The 22,813-nt window shown below is 46.5% G+C and overlaps 1 protein-coding gene across 6 annotated transcripts in view; it reads left to right on the forward strand.

Moving 5' to 3' along the window:
- Nucleotides 1–22,813, forward strand: part of GOLGA3 (golgin A3) — a 66,590-nt gene that overhangs the window by 15,056 nt on the left and 28,721 nt on the right. Inside the window, exons 1-8 of one of the 6 annotated variants that reach the window (XM_058158842.1) lie at nt 47–247; nt 6,430–6,769; nt 10,560–10,841; nt 12,893–13,005; nt 14,568–15,247; nt 16,401–16,512; nt 17,628–17,934; nt 20,549–20,751. In XM_058158842.1, coding sequence (XP_058014825.1) covers nt 6,655–6,769; nt 10,560–10,841; nt 12,893–13,005; nt 14,568–15,247; nt 16,401–16,512; nt 17,628–17,934; nt 20,549–20,751 — 1,812 coding nt within the window. In that variant the 5' untranslated portion in view covers nt 47–247; nt 6,430–6,654. Of the gene's footprint in view, nt 1–46; nt 248–4,982; nt 5,036–6,429; nt 6,770–10,559; nt 10,842–12,892; nt 13,006–14,567; nt 15,248–16,400; nt 16,513–17,627; nt 17,935–20,548; nt 20,752–22,813 lie in introns of those variants that run through there. The other 5 variants (XM_058158838.1, XM_058158843.1, XM_058158839.1 and 2 more) reach the window with 5 other exon arrangements.

Genomic DNA, 22,813 nt, shown 5'->3' on the forward strand with positions numbered 1-22,813 from the left:
CCCCCTCCCCCGAGCTCCGACGCTCGCTCCCCTCCCCCCCACGAAATCCAGGCAGGTCGTTGCGGCTGCGGAGCGTCCCGGGTCGCCTCCGGGCGAGCTGTGGGCGGAGCAGGAGGAGGAGGAAGGGGAGGCCGTCCGGCGGGGAAGGGGCGGTGTCGCCCCGCCTGCCGCCCGCGCCACGTCTCGGGAGGAGGAGGAGGAGGAGGAGGAAGGGCGCCTCGGGTCGAAGCCGAGCTGAGCCGGGCAGGTCAGCGGGGCGAAGGGCCGAGCCGGATTTGGGGAGGGGGGGAGGGGGGTGTTGTGGGCCTGCAGGGCTGGGAGGGGGGCTCAACCCCCCCCCCCGTGTGTGTGTGTATAAAAGTCACACCCTTGTGCAACACACACACACTCACGCTTTCCTGTCTGGGGGGGGGCTGGGGGGGTCCCTGGGCATGGGGGTGGGCATGCACACGTGTCTTGCAGCACACGTGTCTGGCAACACACGCGTCTCCCTGGGTGTGAAGACAGAATCTGCCTGGGTCCTCCTTCCCTTGTGGGGGTTTGGTGTGTGTGTGTGTGTGTGTGTGTGTGTATAAAAGTCACACCCTTGTGCAACACACACACACGCTTTCCTGTCTGGGGGGAGGTCCCTGGGCATGGGGGTGGGCATGCACACGTGTCTTGCAGCACACGTGTCTGGCAACACACGCGTCTCCCTGGGTGTGAAGACAGAATCTGCCTGGGTCCTTCTTCCCTTGTGGGGGTTTGAGGTGTGTGTGTGTGTGTGTGTATAAAAGTCACACCCTTGTGCAAACACACACACACACACTTTGAAACACGCCTCCCTGTGGGGGGGGGTCCCTGGGCATGGGGGTGGGTGGGGATGGGCATGCACACGTGTCTTGCAACACGCGTCTCCCTGGGTGTGAAGAGAGAATCTCCCTGGATCCCTCTTCCCTTGTGGGGGGTTGGGTTTTGTGTGTGTGTGTGTGTGTGTGGTGGGTGGATGGGTGGGTTTGCGGGCCTATGGGTTGCCTTGTATGAAGGGGGCTCTGTAGAGTTGGGTAAGGGTGAGGTGGAGAGTAGGGAGGGGTGTGTGTGTGTGTGTGTTTGTGTACCTGTGTGTATGGGTATGAAATTGGGGTTATGGGTTATATAAATCAGGGGTCTCCAACCTTGGTCCCTTTAAGTCGTGTGGACTTCAACTCAGCAAAGCTGGCTGAGGAACTCCGGGAGTTGAAGTCCACACGTCTTAAAGGGACCAAGGTTGAGACTCTCGCTCACCGTGATTTATATCAGGGGTCTCCAACCTTGGCCACCTTAAGACTTACGGACTTCAACTCCCAGCAAAGCTGGGCTGAGGAACTCTGGGAGTTGAAGTCCACAAGTCTTAAAGTAGCCAAGGTTGGAGACCCCTGTGGTTTAAAGGTTGGATGTGTGTGTGTGTATGCTTCTATGAACTTGATTTATGGACTGATGTAGGGAGCATCTTGGTGGCTGGGTGTGTACTTGTGTGTGTATCTGTGTACAAAGATGCTTCATGGACTGTAAGGTTTGATTGTGTGTGTGTGTACATCATTATGAAGTTGATTGATGGACTGTACAGAGCTGGGTAGGGTGTGATGTAGGGCAGGGGTCACCAACCTTTCGGACCTCAAGGACCACTAAATTCATAATTTTAAATCCTCCGGACCACTAATATGATCTACCGGCTGGGTGGACATGGCCAACTCAATGTCACTCACATTGAGGAGTGCCTTGTTAGTCTCTGTTTGCCCCTCCCCACCCCACCCTGGGCTCCTTAGGGCCCCAACAGGAAGCAGTTTTGTTTATTTATTTATTTATTTACATTTATATCCCGCCGTTCTCCGAAGACTCAGGGCGGCTTACATTGTGTAAGGCAATAGTCTCATCCTATTTCTATATTTATATACAAAGTCAACTTATTGCCCCCCCAACAATCTGGGTCCTCATTTTACCTACCTTATAAAGGATGGAAGGCTGAGTCAACCTTGAGCCTGGTGGGACTCGAGCCTGCAGTAATTGCAGGCAGCTGTGTTTAATAACAGGCTATCTTATAGCCTGAGCCACACCGCGGCCCTAAGCAGCCACCAGGAGAAAGAGTTGGCGAAACAGCTCAGTTCAAATTGGATCTGACCGAGAAGGAGGTTCGGCAGAAGCACCTCACTGAGGACTAGGAGCATAGGCTTTCCAAGCAGAGGGAAGACCTGCGGGAGTGCAAGGCCAGGTACCCGCACCTGGAGGCTCAGCGGGCTGAGATGGTCAGCCAGTTCCAGGCCATGATGCAGTCCCACTGGAACAAGGTCTTACGGGACCACCTTCTTACGAGACCACCTTCTGCCACCAATAGCCTCCCATCGACCTGTGCATTCCCATAGGGAGGGCCTCCTCAGGGTGCCATCAGCCAAACAATGCCGACTGGCGGTTCCCAGGGGGAGGGCCTTCTCTGTGGGGGCTCCTGCCCTGTGGAATGAGTTACCTCTGGGGCTACGCCCAACTCCCTGACCTCCGGACCTTTAAGCGCGAGCTTAAGACTCTCTTATTCCATCATGCAGGGTTGGCCTAATCGTAATTTTAACATGGGTGGTTTTATTAGGGTTTATTTTAGATTTTATTAGTTTTAAATTATTGGGCCAAATTTTGAATTAGATTTTTAATAATGTTCTTAACTTTTGTTTCTGTGCGCTTTTATCTTGGCTGTAAACCACCCTGAGTCTTCGGAGAAGGGCGGTATAGAAATGTGATAGATAGATAGATAGATAGATAGATAGATAGATAGATAGATAGATAGATAGATAAAGAAAGAAGGAAGGAAGGAAGGAAGGAAAGAAAGAAAGAAAGAAAGAAAGAAAGAAAGAAAGAAAGAAAGAAAGAAAGAAAAAGTCAGTCCTCCGTCTCTTCGCCACCAGCGGCACTTCCCCCCAGCCTTTCCCCAAAGCCCTGGACCAGGAGGCCGAAGCAGACCCCCAAGTCGGAATTTCTACCCTCCTTTGACCCACACAAAAAGACCCCAAAGGGGGAGACACTCTGTAGCAACACAAACGTTCATTGCACGTATCCGGCCGAGGGGCCGTAGATTGAGGACCCCTGATTTAGTGCAATATAAAAAATGCAAATAATTTTTCTGTGGACCACCAAAATTTTCTCGTGGACCATCGGTGGTCCACGGACCACCAGTTGGTGACCGCTGATGTAGGGTGGGCACATGTATGTGTGTGTGTGTGCTTGTTTGCCGGTGTGTATGTGCATAGACCTGGGAAGGTTTAAAGGTTTGGTGTGTTTGTGTCTGTGTCTATGAAGTTGATTTATGGACCGTCCGTATAGGACCGATGTAGGGAGCATCTTGGTGGGTGGGTGTGTACTTGTGTGTGTGTACAAAAGTGCTTCCTGGACTGTAAGGTTTGATGTGTGTGTGTGTGTGTACATCACTATGAAGTTGATTGATGGACTGTACAGAGCTGGGTAGGGTATGATGTAGGATGTGCACGTGTGTGCGTGTGTGTGCCGGTGTGTATGTGTATAGACCTGGGAAGGTGTAAAGGTTCGGTGTGAGGGGCGTCTATGTGTGAGTCTCTGTTTGTGTGTGCATCTATGGAGTGGCTTTATGGACCATATAGACTTGGATAGGAGTGATGGAGGGCGTATCTGTGTGGGTGGGTGTGTATTTGTGTGTATCAATGTATGAAGTGGCTTCATGGACTGTATAGAACAGGGTAAGTGTAAGGTTTGATGTGTGTGTGTACATCAGTATGAAGTTGATTTATGGACTATATAGAGCTCAGTTGATGTGATGGAGGGTGTGCATGAGTGTTCCTGTGTGTATGTATATACTGTAAAGTTAGTTTATGGATTATATAGACTTGAGAAGATTCAGGGTTTGATGTGTGTGGGTGTGGGTGTGCATAAATGTGTACACGTATGAAGTTGCTTTATGAGCTATACCAGGGGTCTCCAACCTGGTCAACTTTAAGACTTGTGGACTTCAACTCCCAGAATTCCTGAGGAATTCTGGGAGTTAAAGTCCACAAGTCTTAAAGTTGACCAGGTTGGAGACTCCTGGACTATACAGACCAGGTAAGTGTAAGGTTTGATGTACATCTGTGTGCGTACATCTATGAAGTTCATTTATAGTCCTGCGTAGGTGTGATGTGTGGTCAAGGACTCTGAAACTGGTGGTTGTTTTAATGGATGGGTGGATTGAACACACCTAGTGAAGCCACCCATAGAGGTTAAGTAAGTCATGTTGTGAAGCATTCATGGCTGCCTACTTCCATTTGCCTTGGCGTTGTGAGCAGAAGCTGGCAATCTGACCCCAGGTGTGCTTGAGTTGAGGTGTGCTGACAACTTTAACCCTGGTCCTTTCCCAAGGAAACATGGCCTTGGATACACCGTCCATTCCTCTCCTGCATCCCAGCAAGTTGTGTTAGGCTAAAGCCCGCCTGTCAAGAGAAGTCAACCCTTCCAAGATGAACATCAAGGGTTGAAATCTTGAGGATCTAACACTGTTTTCTAAATGCATGAAGGTGGGGGGTTTTACTGTCTTGCTAACACATTTCTAAGAGGTATCTTAGAACAGGGGTCTCCAACCTTGGCAACTTTAAAACTTGTGGACTTCAACTCCCAGAGTTGTAGTCCACAAGTCTTAAAGTTGCCAAGGTTGGAGACCCCTGTCTTAGAACGCATTTCTAAGAGGTATCTCTTAGGTAAGAGATGTAAACATGGGACTTCTTGAGAGTCTTCCACAAAAGGCTTCTCCTCTTAAGCGCTCCATAAAAGACAGCCTTTGAAAGTTGCTTTCTGCTATTTTGAGTAAGCAAAATCTATAATTTACCCTTGTGATGGGGTCAACAAATTCTGTTAACTGAAACCGGATAGCCGCCTTGCATGATTTTGACTCTAGCATTGTAATGAGAGTTGATTCTGAGAGGTTCTTAGTTTCTCTTTTGGTTGGATTCTTCTATACAGGTAGTCCTCGACTTAAGACCTCCGCTGAGCCCAAAATTTCGGTCGCTAAGCAAGACATTCGTTAAGTGAGGTTTGCCCCATTTTGCCCCATTTGTTGACGCGTTTGCTAAGTGAATGACTGCAGTTGTTAAGCAAGTAACCTGGTTGTCATGTGACTCTTCCACTGACTTTGCTTGTCAGAAGGTTGCAAAAGCGGATCGCATGACCCCCCCCCCCAGGACACTGCAACCGTCATAAATATGAGTCATAAATACATTTCCCAGCATCCAAATTTTGATCACGTGATCTGGGAAGGCAGAATGGCCATAAGTGTGAAAAATGGTGCTAAGTCGCTGTTCTCAGTGCCATCATAACCTAGAACGGTCACTAAACAAACTGTTGTAAGTCAAGGACTGCCTATATGTGGTCGTTTCGTAATTGTTGAGACAGATGGTCCTTGACTTGGGACTTGTTGCTGAGTGGCCATTTGAAGTTCTAAGGGACCTACTTGGGGTTACCAAGGACCTGGATTTGAAGTTCTCTCTCTCTCCCTCCCTCCCTCTCTCCCTCTCTCTCTCTCTCTCTCTCTCTCTCTCTCTCTCTCACACACACACACACAGAATGATCACATGACCAGGTTTTGTGTGCCTGACCAGGCTGCATTTACACTCATCTGCAGTCGGTTGTAAGTGTGAAAAATGGTCCTAATTCACTTTTTTTCAGTGCCAACTTCAAATGGTCACTAAATGAACTGTTGTAGCTCAAGGACTTCCCCGTGATCTTTATCTCCTTGCTTTCTTCATGCAAAACGAAGCAACCTTTAAAAACAGGCCCAAATGCCTCTCCTCCCCCCCCCCCAAATCCTCGGTTAGCATAAGACACTCATCCTGCAATAAGAGGTATTTTAATCTCTGCCAAATCCTCAGCCTCATAAACACATGCGTAGTCCTATAAATCAAACTGCCTGCCCCGGTGCTTGGTGGGATAAAATAGTCTGGCTGGCAGTTGCCGGGATGAAAATAAAAAGCAACTGGAAATGAAAATAGTTTCGTTTCCACTCCCCGCAGGAGCAATGAAAAGGGGCCTTGATCCAGCTTTTGTGTCACTCGCAGGCAGCCACCTCAGGAAAGCTTTGGATGACTTCCATGTGTCACTGAGAAATCCCTACACCTCCTGAAATCCTTAGTTTGTGAATTTCCTCCCAGCTCCTTAGTTTTACCATCCAGCCTGAAGGAGCCTGAACCGGCTCCCACCCATCCCCATCATTAAAATGGTGCCAATGTGACTTACATAAAGATTGGCACTCGGTGAGCTCAGAATTATATCTGGGAGATGTAGGTGATCTCTTAAAAAAAAAAAAAAAAACAACCCACAAGGAACTATTTTTAAAAGAAGGAGTGTCACCCTATATGTGTGAGCATGTTTGTGTCTGTTTAACTCGGCGTGTGATGTCACTCCAAACCGTTGTTTTCTTTCTCTTTGCAGCCACGCTAATGATCTCCAGAAATTCCTCAGTTTGCCCATCAAGCAGGCTGGAACGAAACCAAATTGCTTGCTGCGAATAAATTGGTGCAAAAGGCCCTGACGACAATGTGCAGGCTGTTTTTTGGACACCCGGCGGTATCGGTGGAGAAAAACTGGACTGGATAGGTGGCTTGGAAAGTTCCAGGAAATATTTTCCCCCTTGGACCTTAATAACTCCCAATAGCCATGGACTCTTCGGTGGTCGTTCAGGAAGCCAGCAATGGTAACCCGGGCAGTTCTGAACAGCAACCAGACCTGGAGGTCAAATCGAAGCGGACAATGGAAAGAGAGGATCTTAATGGTAAGCAGTTTCTTTGCATATGCTTTTTTTTTTTTAAATGAGCATTTTTGTTCCTGTTATTGCATTGTAATGGTGGAAGGTTAGGAAGACCTTCGACAGACCGTTTCAGATCTGTTTGGAAGATTCAAGATGGTAATAGGAATAGATTACCATCTTCTGTGATAGATGGTAATCAATAGATGGTAATCTATTCCTAATTCAGGAATAGATTACCATCTTCTGTGCTTTTTTTTTCCCAAGAGGCAACTGGACTTTCTGGTTTTTCTTTGAAGACGTTTCGCTTCTCATCCCAGAGGCTTCATCAGCTCTACAGTGGTATCTTTCGTGGCTAATCATCACTATCATCTTTCATTTAACGACCCCCATAATCCCTTGCGGGGTAGGAGTCTGGGCAGCTGAATGGAACTAGCAGAGTGTTTTAAATGGCCGGATGCCCTTCCTGTCGCCAATGCGGAGTTTTGTTCAGCAGATATATTCTCAGTGTGCCCAGAGAGAGAGAAGTATCTGCCTCTGCACCTGGGATCGAACTCACAGCCTCCTGATTGTGAGGCGAGAGCTCCACCTCTAGGCCACCCCCACCACTCCATATCTTTCACAGCTAACGCGGTGGAGATATCTACCATTTGTCCGTGTGTTTGCCTATTGCAAAGGAGAAGTGGAAAAAAGTCTTAGAACTATGTCTAAACGCCGGATTTTCTTCCGCTTTGCTTTTTCCATCCGCCTCTTTCCTCTTCCATCCTCCCTTTTCTCTGGAAAAGGAAAGAACAAGGCTGTTCTTTCAAACAATGGAGGGAAGCAACCTGGAATTAAGAAGAAACTTCCTAATAGTGAGGACAATTAATCAGCGGAACAGCTTGCCTCCCGAAGTTGTGAATGCTCCAACACTGGAGGTTTTTAAGAAGAGATTGGATATCCACTTGTCTGAAATGGTATAGGGTCTCCTTGAGCTGAGGGCTGGACTAGAAGACCTCCAAGGTCCCTTCCAGCTCTATTCTGATTCTAATCCTGTTAAACCAGCACTGGATGGGGGGCTTTAGAATAGAATAGAATAGAATAGAATAGAATAGAATAGAATAGAATAGAATAGAATAGAATAGAATAGAATAGAATTCTTTATTGGCCAAGTGTGATTGGACACACCAGGAATTTGTCTTTGGTGCATAAGCTCTCAGTGTACGTAAAAAGACAAGATACATTCATCAAGAATCACGAGGTACTTAATGATAGTCATAGGGTACAAATAAGCAATCAAATCATACTAGGAAATAATATAAATCGTAAAGATACAGCAACAAATTACAGTCATGCAGTCTTAAGCGGGAGGAGATGGGTGATGGGAATGGTGAGAAGATTAATAGTAATAGTAGTGCAGACTTAGTGAATAGTTTGACAGTGTTGAGGGAATTTTTTTTATTATTATTATTATTTGCATTTATATCCCGCCCTTCTCCGAAGACTCAGGGCGGCTTACACTATGTCAAGCAATAGTCTTCATCCATTTGTATATTATATACAAAGTCAACTTATTGCCCACAACAATCTGGGTCCTCATTTTACCTACCTTATAAAGGATGGAAGGCTGAGTCAACCTTGGGCCTAGTGGGGCTTGAACCTGCAGTAATTGCAAGCAGCTGCTGTTAATAACAGACTGTCTTACCAGTCTGAGCCACAGAGGCCCTTTTAATTATCTGAATTGAAATTCAGAATTATCTGTTTAGCAGAGTGATGGCGTTGGGGGAAAAACTGTTCTTGTGCCTAGTAGTTCTGGTGTGCAGTGCTCTATAGCGTCGTTTTGAGGGTAGGAGTTGAAGCAGTTTATGTCCAGGATTTGAGGGATCTGTAAATATTTTCACAGCCCTCTTTTTGACTCGTGCAGTATACAGATCCTCAATGGAAGGCAGGTTGGTAGCCATGGTTTTTTCCGCAGTTCTAATGATCCTCTGAAGTCTCTGTCTGTCTTGTTGGGTTGCAAAACCAAACCAGACAGTTATGGAGGTGCAGATGACAGACTCAATCATTCCTCTGTAAATAATTCCTTTAGTCGGGAAAGTCTCGGCCTTGGAGTTGCAACTTAAAATAATTCAAAGTAATAAGGAGTATAACAGAATAACAGAGTTGGAAGAGACTTTAGAGGTCTTCTAGTCCAACCCCCTGGTCAAGCAGGAAACCATATACCACTTCAGACAAATGGCTGTCCAGTCTCTTCTTAAAAACCTCCAGTGTTGGAACACCCCCAACTTCTGGAGGAAGCTTAAATTTTGTCATTTTAAGATTTAAGAGCCATAAATGCTTACTCTGGTTCCAAAGAGCTGAGTCACCCCCAGTCAGCCTGAAGGATAACAGTCAGCGAAGAGAAAGGGTGGCAACAGAGTGTGTGTTTTTCATCAAAGTCCTCTGTAATTAAAAGAAGAGCATAAGAGAAACAGGAAGAACATCTGCCTGAGAGATTCTTCCGAGTTGTTGTCCATTAAGATGGGTGATACCAAAGTACACGGATCTGAATTAAGAAAACTCTACTCCCTCTTCCTTGGGAGGTTTTAGAAACACCAGGAAGTGTGGGGGGGGAGGAAATATATTTCTGTCAGACCCAGTGAGAGGAGGGATGTGCTAGGCGTATGGTTGATGCATAAACACATCTCATCAGGAAGGTTCCTGTCGTGTCCCACTCCTCCTCTGACGGCCAGGTCGGGGAACTCCGTATCAAGCGTGGCTGCAAAGCCTCTGCAGCTTTGCCAAAGTTCTGTCAGAGTTCTCAGGGCAGGCAGGAGACCAGGATGTGACTTCAGCAATCCAAATTAGACTTTGCCTGACTCAAAGAATGCCAGAAAGCAGATCCTTTATATAGGCCATGGGGTGTGGCTCCATGACTCAGCACTTATCCAGGCCTGCCCCTCCCTTCCTTTTGCTGACGTCGCCTCTCCATTCTCCGGAAGCGTGGATCTATCCACTGCATCGTTTCGTTCCCAGCTGCCGGTAATCCCAGCTCGTGGCTGGCTTCAGGCGCACATGCTATCGGAGGGAGGTTTGTTTGCTCGGTTTGTCCGGGCATGGTGCCAGGGCTGGGGGATGGAGGCATGCCAGGACATTCTTCTGCACTATCAGTTTCTGGCTGAGATAGCAAGAGATGAGAGGGGCCCGGGGGGGGGGGAGGGCGAGCAAGGCACAACAGTTCAAGACTTAATAAGATTTTATTATAACAGCCGTGGTGGTGCAGTGGTTAAAATGCAGTGCTGCAGGCTAACTCTGCCCACTGCCAGGAGTCCGATCCTGACCCGCTCAAGATTGACTCAGCTTTCCATCCTTCCGAGGTCTGTAAAATGAGGACCCAGATTGCTGTAAAAATACTGTAAAGCGGCATATAAGTGCTATTGCTATTGCCCTTCCTTCCTTCCTTCCTTTCTTCCTTGCACAGTGGTTAGAATGCAGTATTACAGGCTAACTCTGCTAGCTGCCAGCAGTTCAATTCTGATCTGCTCAAAGTTGGCTCAGCCTTCCATCCTTCCGAGGTCGGTAAAATGAGGACCCAGATTGTTGGGGACAATAGGCTGACTCTGTAAACCGCTTAGAGAGGGCTGTAAAAAATCCTGTAAAGCGGTATATAAATCTTAAGTGCTATTGCTTTTGCTATTGCTATTTCTATTAGTTAACCTTGCTTTCATCTGCAGTGATATTTAAAGAGATTTAGAATATATTGGGTGTTTGTTCTCTCCGTGGCTTCTTGAACGTATGAACAGGTAAGAAGATGGCATCTGTCGTTAACCTCTTCCTAACCCCCTGTTCTTTTTTTCAGTGCTTAGTGTAAATAACGGCGGAGCGCCAACTGAAGGGGATACCGTAGCCCTCAAGAGCAGCCAAGATCCTTGCGCGAACGGACCGACGTCTTATAACCCCGAACAGCCCGTGCCTTTTGACCCCGCCGAAAACTCCCGGGGGAAAGAACTCGCTTCAGGTGTGCTTGGTTTCCGTGAGCACCTAAAGGCGTCTCAGGGCGGTAGTGATGAGAGTTTAGCCCTTAGGAAGGATACCCTGCAGTCTCTCAAACTAAGCCTCCCTTTGCAAGAAACTGAATTGTGTAAGCATCTCTTCACCGTGGAGCCCACCTGTTTCTTTCTCGCTCCGCCCTCAAAGAAGCTTCCTCCCTCCCCAACCTCGTTATTTCCATTTCTCTGCCCTCTGCAGAATCTCTTCTGAATGCTGCTTTTTAAGCATGGGCTGATTCTTAATCCTTGAGCGCCTCTGACTTTGCCTTTAACAAACTGGCTTGGGGTTGTTGTTTTTTTTGGTTGTTTTTTTTTTGGTTTTTGTTAAACAACCTGGTGGGTTTGGAATCATGGTTGCCATGGGCCATTCTCTTAGGACAGGGGTCTCCAACCTTGGCAACTTTAAGACTTGTGGACTTCAACTCCCAGAATTCCTCAGCCAGCAAAACTTGACTTGGGACTTGTGGCTGAGCGGCCATTTGAAGTTTCAAAGGACCTACTTGGGGGTTACTAAGGACCTGGATTTGTAGTTCACACACGCACACACACACACACACACACACACACACACACACTGGTCACGTGACCAGTTTTTGTGTCCTGGGCAACCGGGCTGCATTTACACTCCTCTGCAGTGTCCCGTGATGACACGACACCACGTTTTTACTTCTAAGTGACAAGCCTATTTCGATTTAAACACCCAAACAAAGAGGAAAAATTGAATCACGCTTCTCCAGTGTGTCATTCACCATCATTTCCCTGTGACTCTCGGAGGCTTAAGAAATTCCAGATTGGGGGGTTGGGGGTGGGAAATCTGGCTGATTAGATGGTGGTGCAAAGCATCATTTGGGATGGGTGGATTTGCTAGATCCTATTCTGAACAATTACGGGACGCGTTGGCTCAGTTGGCTAAGACTCTGAGCTTGTCAATCAAAAGGTCGGCAGTTCAGCAGTTCGAATCCCTGGTGCTGTGTAATGGGTGAGCTCCCGTGACTTGTCCCAGCTTCTGCTAACCTAGCAGTTTGAAAGCACGTAAAAAATGCAAATAGAAAAATAGGGACCACCTATTTTCGGACAGCGCTGGCTCTTCGGCTTTGAAATGGAGATGAGCACCACCCCCTAGAGTCGGGAACAACTAGCACATATGTGCGAGGGGAACCTTTACCTTTAGAGCAATAAATGGCTACAGGCAAAGAGAAGCAGAATCTGGCGAATTGTCGTGAAATCTTTACAGTTAACTTTTCCCTTTCCCCTCTCTTGCAATCAGCCAGTGTCCAACTAAAAAGGTAAAGGTAAAGGTTCCCCTCGCACATATGTGCTAGTCGTTCCCGACTCTAGGGGGTGGTGCTCATCTCCGTTTCAAAGCCGAAGAGCCAGCGCTGTCCGAAGACGTCTCCGTGGTCATGTGGCCGGCATGACTCAACGCCAAAGGCGCACGGAACGCTGTTACCTTCCCACCAAAGGTGGTCCCTATTTTTTCTACTTGCATTTTTACATGCTTTTGAAACTGCTAGGTTGGCAGAAGCTGGGACAAGTAACGGGAGCTCACCCCGTTACGCGGCAGCACTAGGGATTTGAACCACTGAGCTGCCGACCTTTCGATCGACGAGCTCAACATCCTAGCCCCTGAGCCATCGTCTCCCTTTTCCGTGTCCAACTAGCCATGCTTATTTTGTTTTGGGAAAGAAGATGCCTTCTTTCCCGACACAAGGTGGATTCCAAACACACACACACACACACACACACACACACACACACACACACACACACACACTGTCTTCCTCCCGCATTCCAACTTATTCCTCCGGTTTGCAAAGATGTTAGGCTAACAGGTTGAGAAGCACAAGCCCGTGACAATAACATTCTCATCCTAATTAAGTTAGTACCCAAAACATTTGGAAAGTATGTGGTTGGAATACTGAACTGGGACCTCCTGGCTTTCTTCTCATGAAATGCCTTGCTTCGGACGCAGCAAAAATCGAATTCCCTCGAAACCAACACTTGGAGAAATTTGTAACCTCCTTTTTTTAACCTTTGTGTCTAAATTTCTGGCGACTTCGCAAAGAGAGCTTCCCGTCTGTCCTGTCTCCTTGTTTATAATTTATTGGCCCTGAACGATGTAACTTGTTCCTTCTTCCTGCAGGCTCAGCCGATGCTCCTCTCCCGCTGGAGAAGGAAGAACTGATCCGGCTTCAGGCCCGGAAGCGCCTGGAAGAGCAGCTCAAGCAGTATCGCGTCAAAAGGCATCAGGAAAGAGTAAGTGCTTAGTAAAAAGATTCACAGGCGGGTTTTTTAATTCATTGCATGGTCAGCCAGATTGGTTTATGTGGCATTTTTGTCCACTGATTGAGTCCTTCCCAAGGATCTCAGATAAACACAGGTGGACGTTTGATGGTGTTAAAGGAATTGCTGCAGGATGTCAGCTGCTCCAAGTAAAGTTGCCTTTGGCAATTGACTGACAAGGATTGCATCAATGCCGCTGGTGTTCAAGTGCTGCAGTTGACCGGTGATGATGTTGTCAATGCCAGGGGTGCTCCAGATGTTTTGGGATTGCAAGTATCTGAATATACAGGCAGTTCCGAGTAAGGTTGTTATTGTTGTTGTTACTATTTAAGATTTAATCTTCAATTCGATTCACAGTCTAGGACTGGTTAAAATTTTACAGTTCAGGGCCTAACCAAGGACCTAAGACTGTTGAGGTAATGTCTAAGTCAGTGATTCCCAAACTGTGAGCCGCGGCTCCCCAGGGAGCCGCGCTATCGTCATGGGGGCGCCGCGGAATATCTGCGCCCGCTGGGTCCGGCGCTGATGCGCCATTTCTGGGGCGTCTGGTGCGCATGCGCAGTTGCAGGTCGGATTTCCGGGGAGCCGCGGGCGCGTCTGGTGCGCATGCGCAGTTGTAGGTCGGATTTCCGGGGGAGCCGCGGGCGAAAAAGATTGGGAACCTCTGGTCTAAGTATATATTAATTATGATTTAATCTTCAGTTCGGTTCACAGTCTGGGACTGGTAAAAACTTTATTATTATTATGGTTCCCATCTCCTTCCACATATGACAGTAACTTTGTTGCTGTATCCTTACAATTTATATTGATATTGTTTCCTGATTGCTTATTTGTACCCTATGACCATCATTAAGTGTTGTATCTTATGATTCTTGTTGAACGTATCTTTTCTTTTATGTACACTGAGAGCGTATGCACCAAGACAAATTCTTTGTGTGTCCAATCACACTTGGCCAATAAAAAATTCTATTCTATTCTACTATTATTATTGTTATTGTTGTTAAATAATATTTAAACATTTAAAAATGTATCACAAATATTATTGACTAGTGCTGATGGTTGATACGGGTTGCTGCCAGCATCCTAGGTATCAACCAAGTATCTTCTTAAAATATTATTATCATTATTAGCCTTATTATTAGTAGTATATCACTTTTATTTATTAAACATAAAACTCAGTCAACTGAACATTTTAAAATGTATCGCAAATATCATTGATTGGCGCTGATGGTTGATACGGGTTGCTGCCAACGTCCAAGGTATCAACCAAGTATCTTCTTAAAATTACGATGTTCCGAGTAGTGCAGTTTTTTGTAGTTCCGCTGGAGTTATTGCAGGAAGCTGCAATTTCTTGATGCGCTTTGTAAAATTCTTGGACATCTAACCAAGTGCCTCCGATGACAATGGGTATCACTGTTACATGTTTCATCCATAACCGCGTAGTTCTGATGGCTGCTGCTGTTGTCCTTATTGTTGTTATTTCATTTTTTCCCCGTCTTGATCTTCTTTTTCTGCCTTCTTCTCTTTTACTCCAGCTGTTTACAGCTAAAAGCCGCCCCTCCAGCACCCTGGATCCTGAGCTGATGTGGAACCCGGAGACCTTACCGAGAGCCAGCCCCGTGGCGATGACCAAAGAATACTCCTTTTTGAGAACCAATGTCCCGCGAGGACCGAAAGTGGGGAGTTTGGGCCTCCCAGCTTCCTTGAAAGAGAAAAAAAGTTCCAGATCTTCCAGAACAAGCCGGATCCGGTCGTTGGCAGATTACCGAACGGAAAACCCAGACGGAAGTGCCGGTGGGACCGTCCCGGTGGCTGATTCCTCAGGCGGGTCTCTGAAACAGAACTCAAACAGTCTGACCTCGGTTGTGTCTTCCATCAGCCTGACTCCCGATTCAGACGATCGACTGGAAGCGTTGTCCTTGGCGGGAGACAGCGTGTCAGAAATGGATGGCAGCGAAGTGGGAATGAGGCTGGATGGCAACGAAAGCGACAGCTCGACCTACAGCAGCGTGTCAGGAAGAGGCCTCACTTCCTCCAGTCCCAAAAGCAAGCCGGGTATGGCCTTCACCATCAACGGGCAGGAGGTCCCGTTGGATGCTGTTGGACAGTTCCCTTCCATCAGGGAGGTACTGCAGGCTGCCGCAACAGAGCAGCGGGCTCAGGAACAGGAAGTCAACGGGGAAGCCAGAAGCCGTCGGGACAGTATTTCTAGCAGGTAAAGCTGTTTTTGGTATCTTCTCCAATTCTGAAGGCTCCATCTTGGACACTTTTGTCCCAAAGGTGCCTTTCAAAAGGCAACTGGAAAGTTCTGATCTGAAGAAGCTTCTTAGATGAGAAGACCTTTTTCCTGGAAGGCATTCCTCTTTTCATCCAAGAAGCTTCTTCATTTCATTTCTTCTCATCCAAGAAGCTTCTTCAGTTCAGTTCTTCTCATCCAAGAAGCTTCTTCAGTTCAGTTCTTCTCATCCAAGAAGCTTCTTCAGTTCTTCTCATCCAAGAAGCTTCTTCATTTCAGTTCTTCTCACCCAAGAAGCTTCTTCAGTTCTTCTCATCCAAGAAGCTTCTTCAGTTCTTCTCATCCAAGAAGCTTCTTCAGTTCTTCTCACCCAAGAAGCTTCTTCAGTTCCCTTCTTCTCATCCAAGAAGCTTCTTCAGTTCTTCTCATCCAAGAAGCTTCTTCAGTTCTTCTCACCCAAGAAGCTTCTTCAGTTCCGTTCTTCTCATCCAAGAAGCTTCTTCAGTTCTTCTCACCCAAGAAGCTTCTTCAGTTCCGTTCTTCTCATCCAAGAAGCTTCTTCAGTTCTTCTCACCCAAGAAGCTTCTTCAGTTCCCTTCTTCTCATCCAAGAAGCTTCCTCAGTTCAGTTCTTCTCATCCAAGAAGCTTCTTCATTTCCGTTCTTCTCACCCAAGCTTCTTCAGTTCCCTTCTTCTCATCCAAGAAGCTTCTTCAGTTCCGTTCTTCTCACCCAAGAAGTTTCTTCATTTCCGTTCTTCTCATCCAAGAAGCTTCTTCATTTCCGTTCTTCTCACCCAAGAAGCTTCTTCAGTTCCGTTCTTCTCACCCAAGAAGCTTCTTCAGTTCCCTTCTTCTCATCCAAGAAGCTTCTTCAGTTCCCTTCTTCTCATCCAAGAAGCTTCTTCAGTTCAGAACTGAAGGGAGGAAGGAGCTTTCTTTGTATCCAGGACAAGCAAAGTCCAGTTGCCTTTTGAAAAAGCACCTGTTGAACAACCATGACATGGATGACGGAGAATCTCCATAGCCATCATGGATTCTTGTCTTGCATTTGTTTGATCCGCTAAAAAACATCTTAATTTTTTGCAATTGGCACAGCTTCACAAAGTGTGCATCTGTTTTGTCTCACTCCAGCATATCTGTGGAAAGTTCAATCGCCGGAACCCACGATGAGCTGCTCCAAGTCCTCAAAGAGAAGATGAGGCTTGAAGGACAATTGGAGGCCCTGTCATTAGAAGCCAACGAGGTACAAAAGGGTCTTCTATTTAAAAACTAATTCTCCAGAATTAAGAGATGCATATCACTGGTCCTGTAGGTTCAAGGATGAGTTATGGAATATATCGGGTATCTCTGGAAGGAGGGTGGCATTCCAGGTCCATGTTGATAGACCTAGTCTTACCTGCAGATCTCAAAACTTCTTGAGATGGTAGGATCTTGAGACTGGGAAGAGGCCATTTCAGCCCCAGTGTTCCATTTAGAATAGAATAGAATAGAATAATTTAATTTCTATACCGCCCTTCTCCCGAAGAACTCAGGGCGGTTTCCAGCCAGGTAAAAATACAATAAAACATACAATATACAGTTAAAAACCCATTAAAAAACCTATTCAATTTGGCCATTAATTAAAATACACACTAAAACCATAAAAAACCTAATTAAAATTACTAATAGTTTTATGCCAGCCCTGCGCGGAAGAATAAGTACGTCTTCAGCTCGCGGTGAAAGGTCCGGAGGTCAGGAAGCTGTCGTAGTCCTGGGGGAAGCTCATTCCAGAGGGTAGGTGCCCCCACAGAGAAGGCTCTCCCCCTGACATTGTTTGGCTGACGGCACCCTGAGGAGGCCCTCCCTATGGGAGTGCACAGGTCGATGGGAGGCAAACGGTGGCAGCAGGCGGTCCCGTAATTTGCTTCCAGGTGCAGGAATCCCAACAAAAGCATTCCCAGGAGACGGGGGTTAAGCCTTCCTAAAGAGTGAATGTGAAAATAATATGGGGTGGTTTGTGATTTTGACGGTGGTTTGGGGATCCACATCTACTATCCACCTGTAAACATTTCTTCTGAAGAGGTGACATGGACAAGATATTTGGTCTTGTGTCCAAAACATGGAAGGTATTATAGAACAGGGGTCTCCAACCTTGGCCACTTTAAGACTTGTGGACTTCAACTCCCAGAATTCCTCAGCCAGCTTTGCTGGCTGAGGGATTCTGGGAGTTGAAGTCCACAAGTCTTAAAGTGGCCAAGGTTGGAGACCCTTGTTATAGAAGGTTTTGAAGGCCCACCTCAACCCAGTTTCAATGATGACACCTCTGTCACTCTGCCTTGCTTTGATGGAAAATGTGACGCCCGATTTATTTTCGTGTAGGCCCTCAAAGAAAAAGCAGAATTGCAAGCCCAGCTGGCTGCGGTCCAGATGAAACTCCAAACCCACATGGAGCATTCCCAGACCAGCCAACAGAAGCAGGACTCCCTGAATTCAGAGGTGGCTACCTTGAAGCAGTCCTGCTGGGACCTGGAACGTGCCATGGCTGAGCTACAAACCACCTTGGAGGCCAAGAACGCTGGCTTGGTTGCTTCCCATAATGACCTGCAGTTGGCAGAAGAACAATACCAGAGACTGATGGGGAAGGTGGAGGACTTGCAGAAAAATGTCCTCGGCAAGGATAGCATGGGTGAGTAGAACCAATGTCTTCAGTCCATCTGCTCTTGCGTGAAAATCCTACAAAGCGTCAAGTCCTAAATAGATTGATTGTAACCCGACCGCAAACCACCTTCTTCCTGAGTCTGTATTGAAGAGAGAAATCAGGAAGATCACAAATCTTTCTGATCCATCCTTCCTTAATTATCATGTCTTTGGTAGGTGGTAAGATGAAGACTTTGTCAGTGTTCCAAGTAATAAACCCACAGCAAGCAGAACTCTGAGGTAAGCAGAGTTTATTGGACATATCGTATTAGCACAGACTGGTGAAAACCGACTCTAAAGGTTCCCGCGGTTTTCACCTAATTAAAAGTAGAAGTTATTCCCCCTTTCCCAAAAAATCAGTCACATGGTCAAATCAAGGTGCTGTCCGGTTGCTTGGAAACTTTACTCCTCCTCTTTTCAGCCACCTGTGGGAATGTCCTTGGTTCTCAGGGGAAGCTACTTTGTTTTGGCTACAAAACCCCAGCGATCTCTACTCCCCCCCCCCCACATCCCTCAGCAGCATTGTGGCAACACTGAAGCCTCCGAGATGGCCTCAGTCAGACCAGCTTCAGAGTCGACAGACTTCCTGTGGAGGTCCCAAAGATGCTTTCTTCAAAAGGCCACTGTATCTGGGGAGGATACCGAAGAAATTAAAAGAAGCTTGTTCCTGGGGAGGAAAGCTATGGCAAAATTAGACAGCATACTAAAAAACAGAGACATCACCCTGCCAACCAAAGTGCGTATATTCAAGGTTATGGTTTTCCCAGTTGCAATGGATGGCTGTGAAAGTTGGACCATAAGGAAGGCTGAGCGCCAAAGAATGGAGGCCTTTGAACTCTGGTGCTGGAGAAGACTCCTCCGAGTCCCTTGGACTGCAAGGCGATCCAACCAGTCAGTCCTAGAGGAGATCAACCCTGATTGCTCTTTAGAAGGCCAGATCCTGAAGAGGAAACTCAAATACTTTGGCCACCTAATGAGAAGGAATGACTCCTTGGGGAAGAGCCTAATGCTGGGAACAATGGAGGGCAAAAGAAGAAGGGGACGGCAGAGAAGGAGGTGGCTGGATGGAGTCACTGAAGCAGTTGGTGTGAGCTTAAATGGACTCCGGAGGATGGTAGAGGACAGGAAGGTCTGTAGGAATGTTGAATGTTGTGCAATGGGTTGGACACCACTTTGCAACTAACAACAACATCTGAGGATACAGATAAACCCCCAAGTGGACTCATTGATTCTCAGAAAGCAAGCGATTAACCCTCAAAGAGTGCTAACAACCAGTTGACTGCAACACATATAAATCCTTCCATTCCCCACCAGTCAGCTAGAACTGAAGAAGCTTCTTAGATGAGAAGTGAAACGTTTTCAGAGGGGGGGAAAAAACCCAGGAACATCCAGTTGCCTTTCGGAAAAAGCTTCTTTGGGACAACCATGGAGAGGAGAATGATTGAGTTTCTCCACAGACACTTCCTGTGGAGGTAGCTTCATGACTGTGGAGTTCTCTTCTAGGAGAAGTCCTTTCAGGAGCGTCTTTGTGCTTTGATGACCTGTTCCATTCCATCAGACGTTGTAATTATTTATTTTAGACTTTCCCCGGCGGTGGTTTGGAAAAATATACTCCTTGTTTGGCCTATTTTATTTGCATTTTAATTAGCTACCCTGGACTTTTCAAAAGAAGTGGTGGGACTCATCTCCAGGGGGGATATCTCTGCCTGTTGAGAAGAGGTGGACTGGTTGCTTTCATGGTGTGGAGACTATAACTCGGTCCTTAACACCAATAAAACCAAAGAGGTTATAGTGGACTACAGAAGGCATAGATCAGACATCCAGCCCTGACTTATCAATGGAGACCGAGTGGAGTAAGTGGCCAGTTTTAAGTTTCTGGGTGTTATCCTAAAAAAGGGCCTTACCTGGGGCGCTCACATTGCAGCCCTGGTCAAAAGGGCCCAGCAGAGATTATACTACCTGAGATTTCGCAGGAAACAACAACTGAATGGAAAACTGCTGGTGGCCTTCTATCGCTGCACCATAGAGAGTATTTTAATTTATTGTACCTGTGTACGGTTTGCCAATTGCACAGTGGCAGATAGGGCAGCGCTCCAGAGGGTTAACGTCATTGCCCAGAGGATCATTGGTTGCCCTCTCTCCTCTTTGGAAGAGCTTTATAGCTCCAGCTGCCTTAAGAAAGTTCAGAACATTCTTAAAGATCCATCTCATCCTGGGCACACAACCCCCCCCCTTTTTTTTTTGAACTATTACCATCTGGCAGACGGTACAGGACAACACAAACAAGGACAAATAGGCTGAAAAACAGCTTCTATCCCAGAGCAGGAACTGTATTGAATTCTATTGTATTAGTGTAATATCAATGCAGTATCAGGGGTTTTCAATTCAATTGTATAGAATGTGAAGGATGTGTGTTTTTGTTTTATCTTTTCATAGTTTTCTTATGTATGATGTACACTGAAGGTGGCCTTTAATTTCGTTGTACGAGGTGCAATGACAGTAAAAGTAAACTAAACCAGGCCTTCATTGCTGTCGATAGCTACCAATGGAGTTTCATAACTCTACACTTCTTTTGTTTTACATTTTTCATCCTGGCTTTTTAGTTCATGATCTCCGGCAGCAGCTCTCCACGTTGCAAAGCCAACTCCAGCAGGTCGAGCTGGACCGCGCGTCCTTGACCGGTAAGCTGAAGTCCTCACAGGCAGAGATCGCATCCCTGCAGAAAGTTCGGCACTGGTACCAACAACAGTTGGCTGTGGCTCAACAAGCAAGGATCCGTCTGCAGAGCGATATGGCCAACGTAAAGGTAAGCACAGCTTGCTTCTGTCCTGCTCCCATTCAGTACCCAGACCTCATTTCCAGACCTATGTGCAGTATTATCTGTGGTGGGATGCTGCCGGTTTAACAACTGGTTCGGTGATGGTGTGGTTTGCTGCGCTTGCGCAGTTTTACAATTACTAACCTTCTATGTTACCACTTGGGAGTAACACAGCTGCGGCGCGGCAGTCCGTCCTGCCGTGCCAATCAGCTGAGAAGATAAAGGTAAGTAAAATGCAGGGACGGGTGGGTGGACCGACCTGATCATTGGAATGAATCGGTTTGCTCTCAGCTGATCGTTGGAGTTACCGGTTCATCCGAACCGGTTGAATCCCATCCCTGGGTATTACCATGTTAATTCAATAGATCCAAAGAGAGATTGGCTGATTGTGGTTTCAAACGGAGGTGACGATGATTGCTTTCGATGGGAAACAATTTTCGGCAGGTTTCTCTAGATGCGATGGGATGCAGTGAGGAGGTGGAGGGAGGGGATGGATTCAACCTGGATATTATGTGGGAGAGAAAGAGAATGAAGACAGCCTCTCCCGAACAGGTCCCAGACTATATTGTAGATGCAAGTAGTTCAGCCTGGCAAGAGACTGTCTATAGGTGCGAAACAATAGAAGAACTCAACTTGGAAGAATCACCGATCGTATATCATTCCTGGTTGGGGTCATGACACATGTTTGATTCTAAGCAAACCAGTTGTAAACCAGTGTAATTCGAGAAAGAGTGCAGAGAAGAGCAACCAAGATGTTGAGGGGACTGGAGGATAAAACATATGATGAACGGTTGCAGGAACCAGGCATGGCTAGTCTTAGTGAAGAGAAAGACCAGGGGAGACATGATAGCAGTCTTCCAATATTTGAGGGGCTGCCAGAAAGAGGAGAGGGGTCAAGCTATTCTCCAAAGCACCTGAAGGCCAGACAAAGAATAATGGGTGGAAACTGATCAAGGAGAGATTCAACCTGGAAATAAGGAGGAATTTCCTAACAGTGAAAACAATCAACCAGTGGAACAGAAGCTGCCTTCGGAAGTTGTGGGAGTTTCATCCCTGGAGGCTTTCAAGAAGACACTGGACTGCCATCGGTCAGAAATGGTGTAGGGTCTCCTGCTTGGGCAAGTGGGGGTTGGACTAGATGACCTACGAGGTCCCTTCCAACTCTGTTAATCTGTCTGTAGAGTCTTACATAGCCACCACAATGAAGGCTATTCTTATTCCTCCTTCTTTAATTGGTTGGCTGGGGCATTCTGGGAGTTGAAGTCGTCCAGGCTTAAAGTTGCCAAAGGTTGGAGACCCCTGGTTTATACAGCCATCTACCCATCTCACAATGGCATCTCGCTTAAGCAGCTAACTCCGGGAATACCCATGATGATATAAAAATGCATGAGAGCAACACCAACCAGCGATAAATGGTTGCTTTGAGTCTCTTTGTAAAGGGCATCAGATCTTTGTAAAGGGCATCAGAATTGGAAGTCAATTTGTCTTTTAATCTAAAGAAAATAGAATAGAATAGAATAGAATAGAATAGAATTTTTTATTGGCAAGTGTGATTGGACACACAAGGAATTTGTCTTGGCGCATATGCTCTCAATGTACATAAAAGAAAAGATACGTTCATCAAGGTACAACATTTACAACACAAATGATGGTCAATATATCAATATAAATCATAAGGATTGCCAGCAACAAAGTTACAGTCATACAGTCATAAGTGGAAAGAGATGGGTGATGGGAACGATGAGAAGATTAATAGTAGTGCAGATTTAGTCAATAGTTTGACAGTGTTGAGGGAATTATTTGTTTAGCAGAGTGATGGCCTTCAGGAAAAAACTGTTCTTGTGTCTTGTTGTTCTGGTGTGCAGTGCTCTATAGTGTCGTTTTGAGGGTAGGAGTTGAAACAGTTTATGTCCTGGATGTGAGGGATCTGTAAAGAATCTCTAAAGAAAAGAAGGCCACAAAGTATAACTCTTTTAATAGCTGGGAATTGATTTCTTCAGATGTCTCTAAATCAGGGGTCTCTAACCTTTGCTGGCTGAGGGATTCTGGG

This window comes from Ahaetulla prasina, chromosome 15, assembly GCF_028640845.1.
Source record: "Ahaetulla prasina isolate Xishuangbanna chromosome 15, ASM2864084v1, whole genome shotgun sequence".
NCBI classification, from domain to species: Eukaryota; Metazoa; Chordata; class Lepidosauria; order Squamata; family Colubridae; genus Ahaetulla; species Ahaetulla prasina.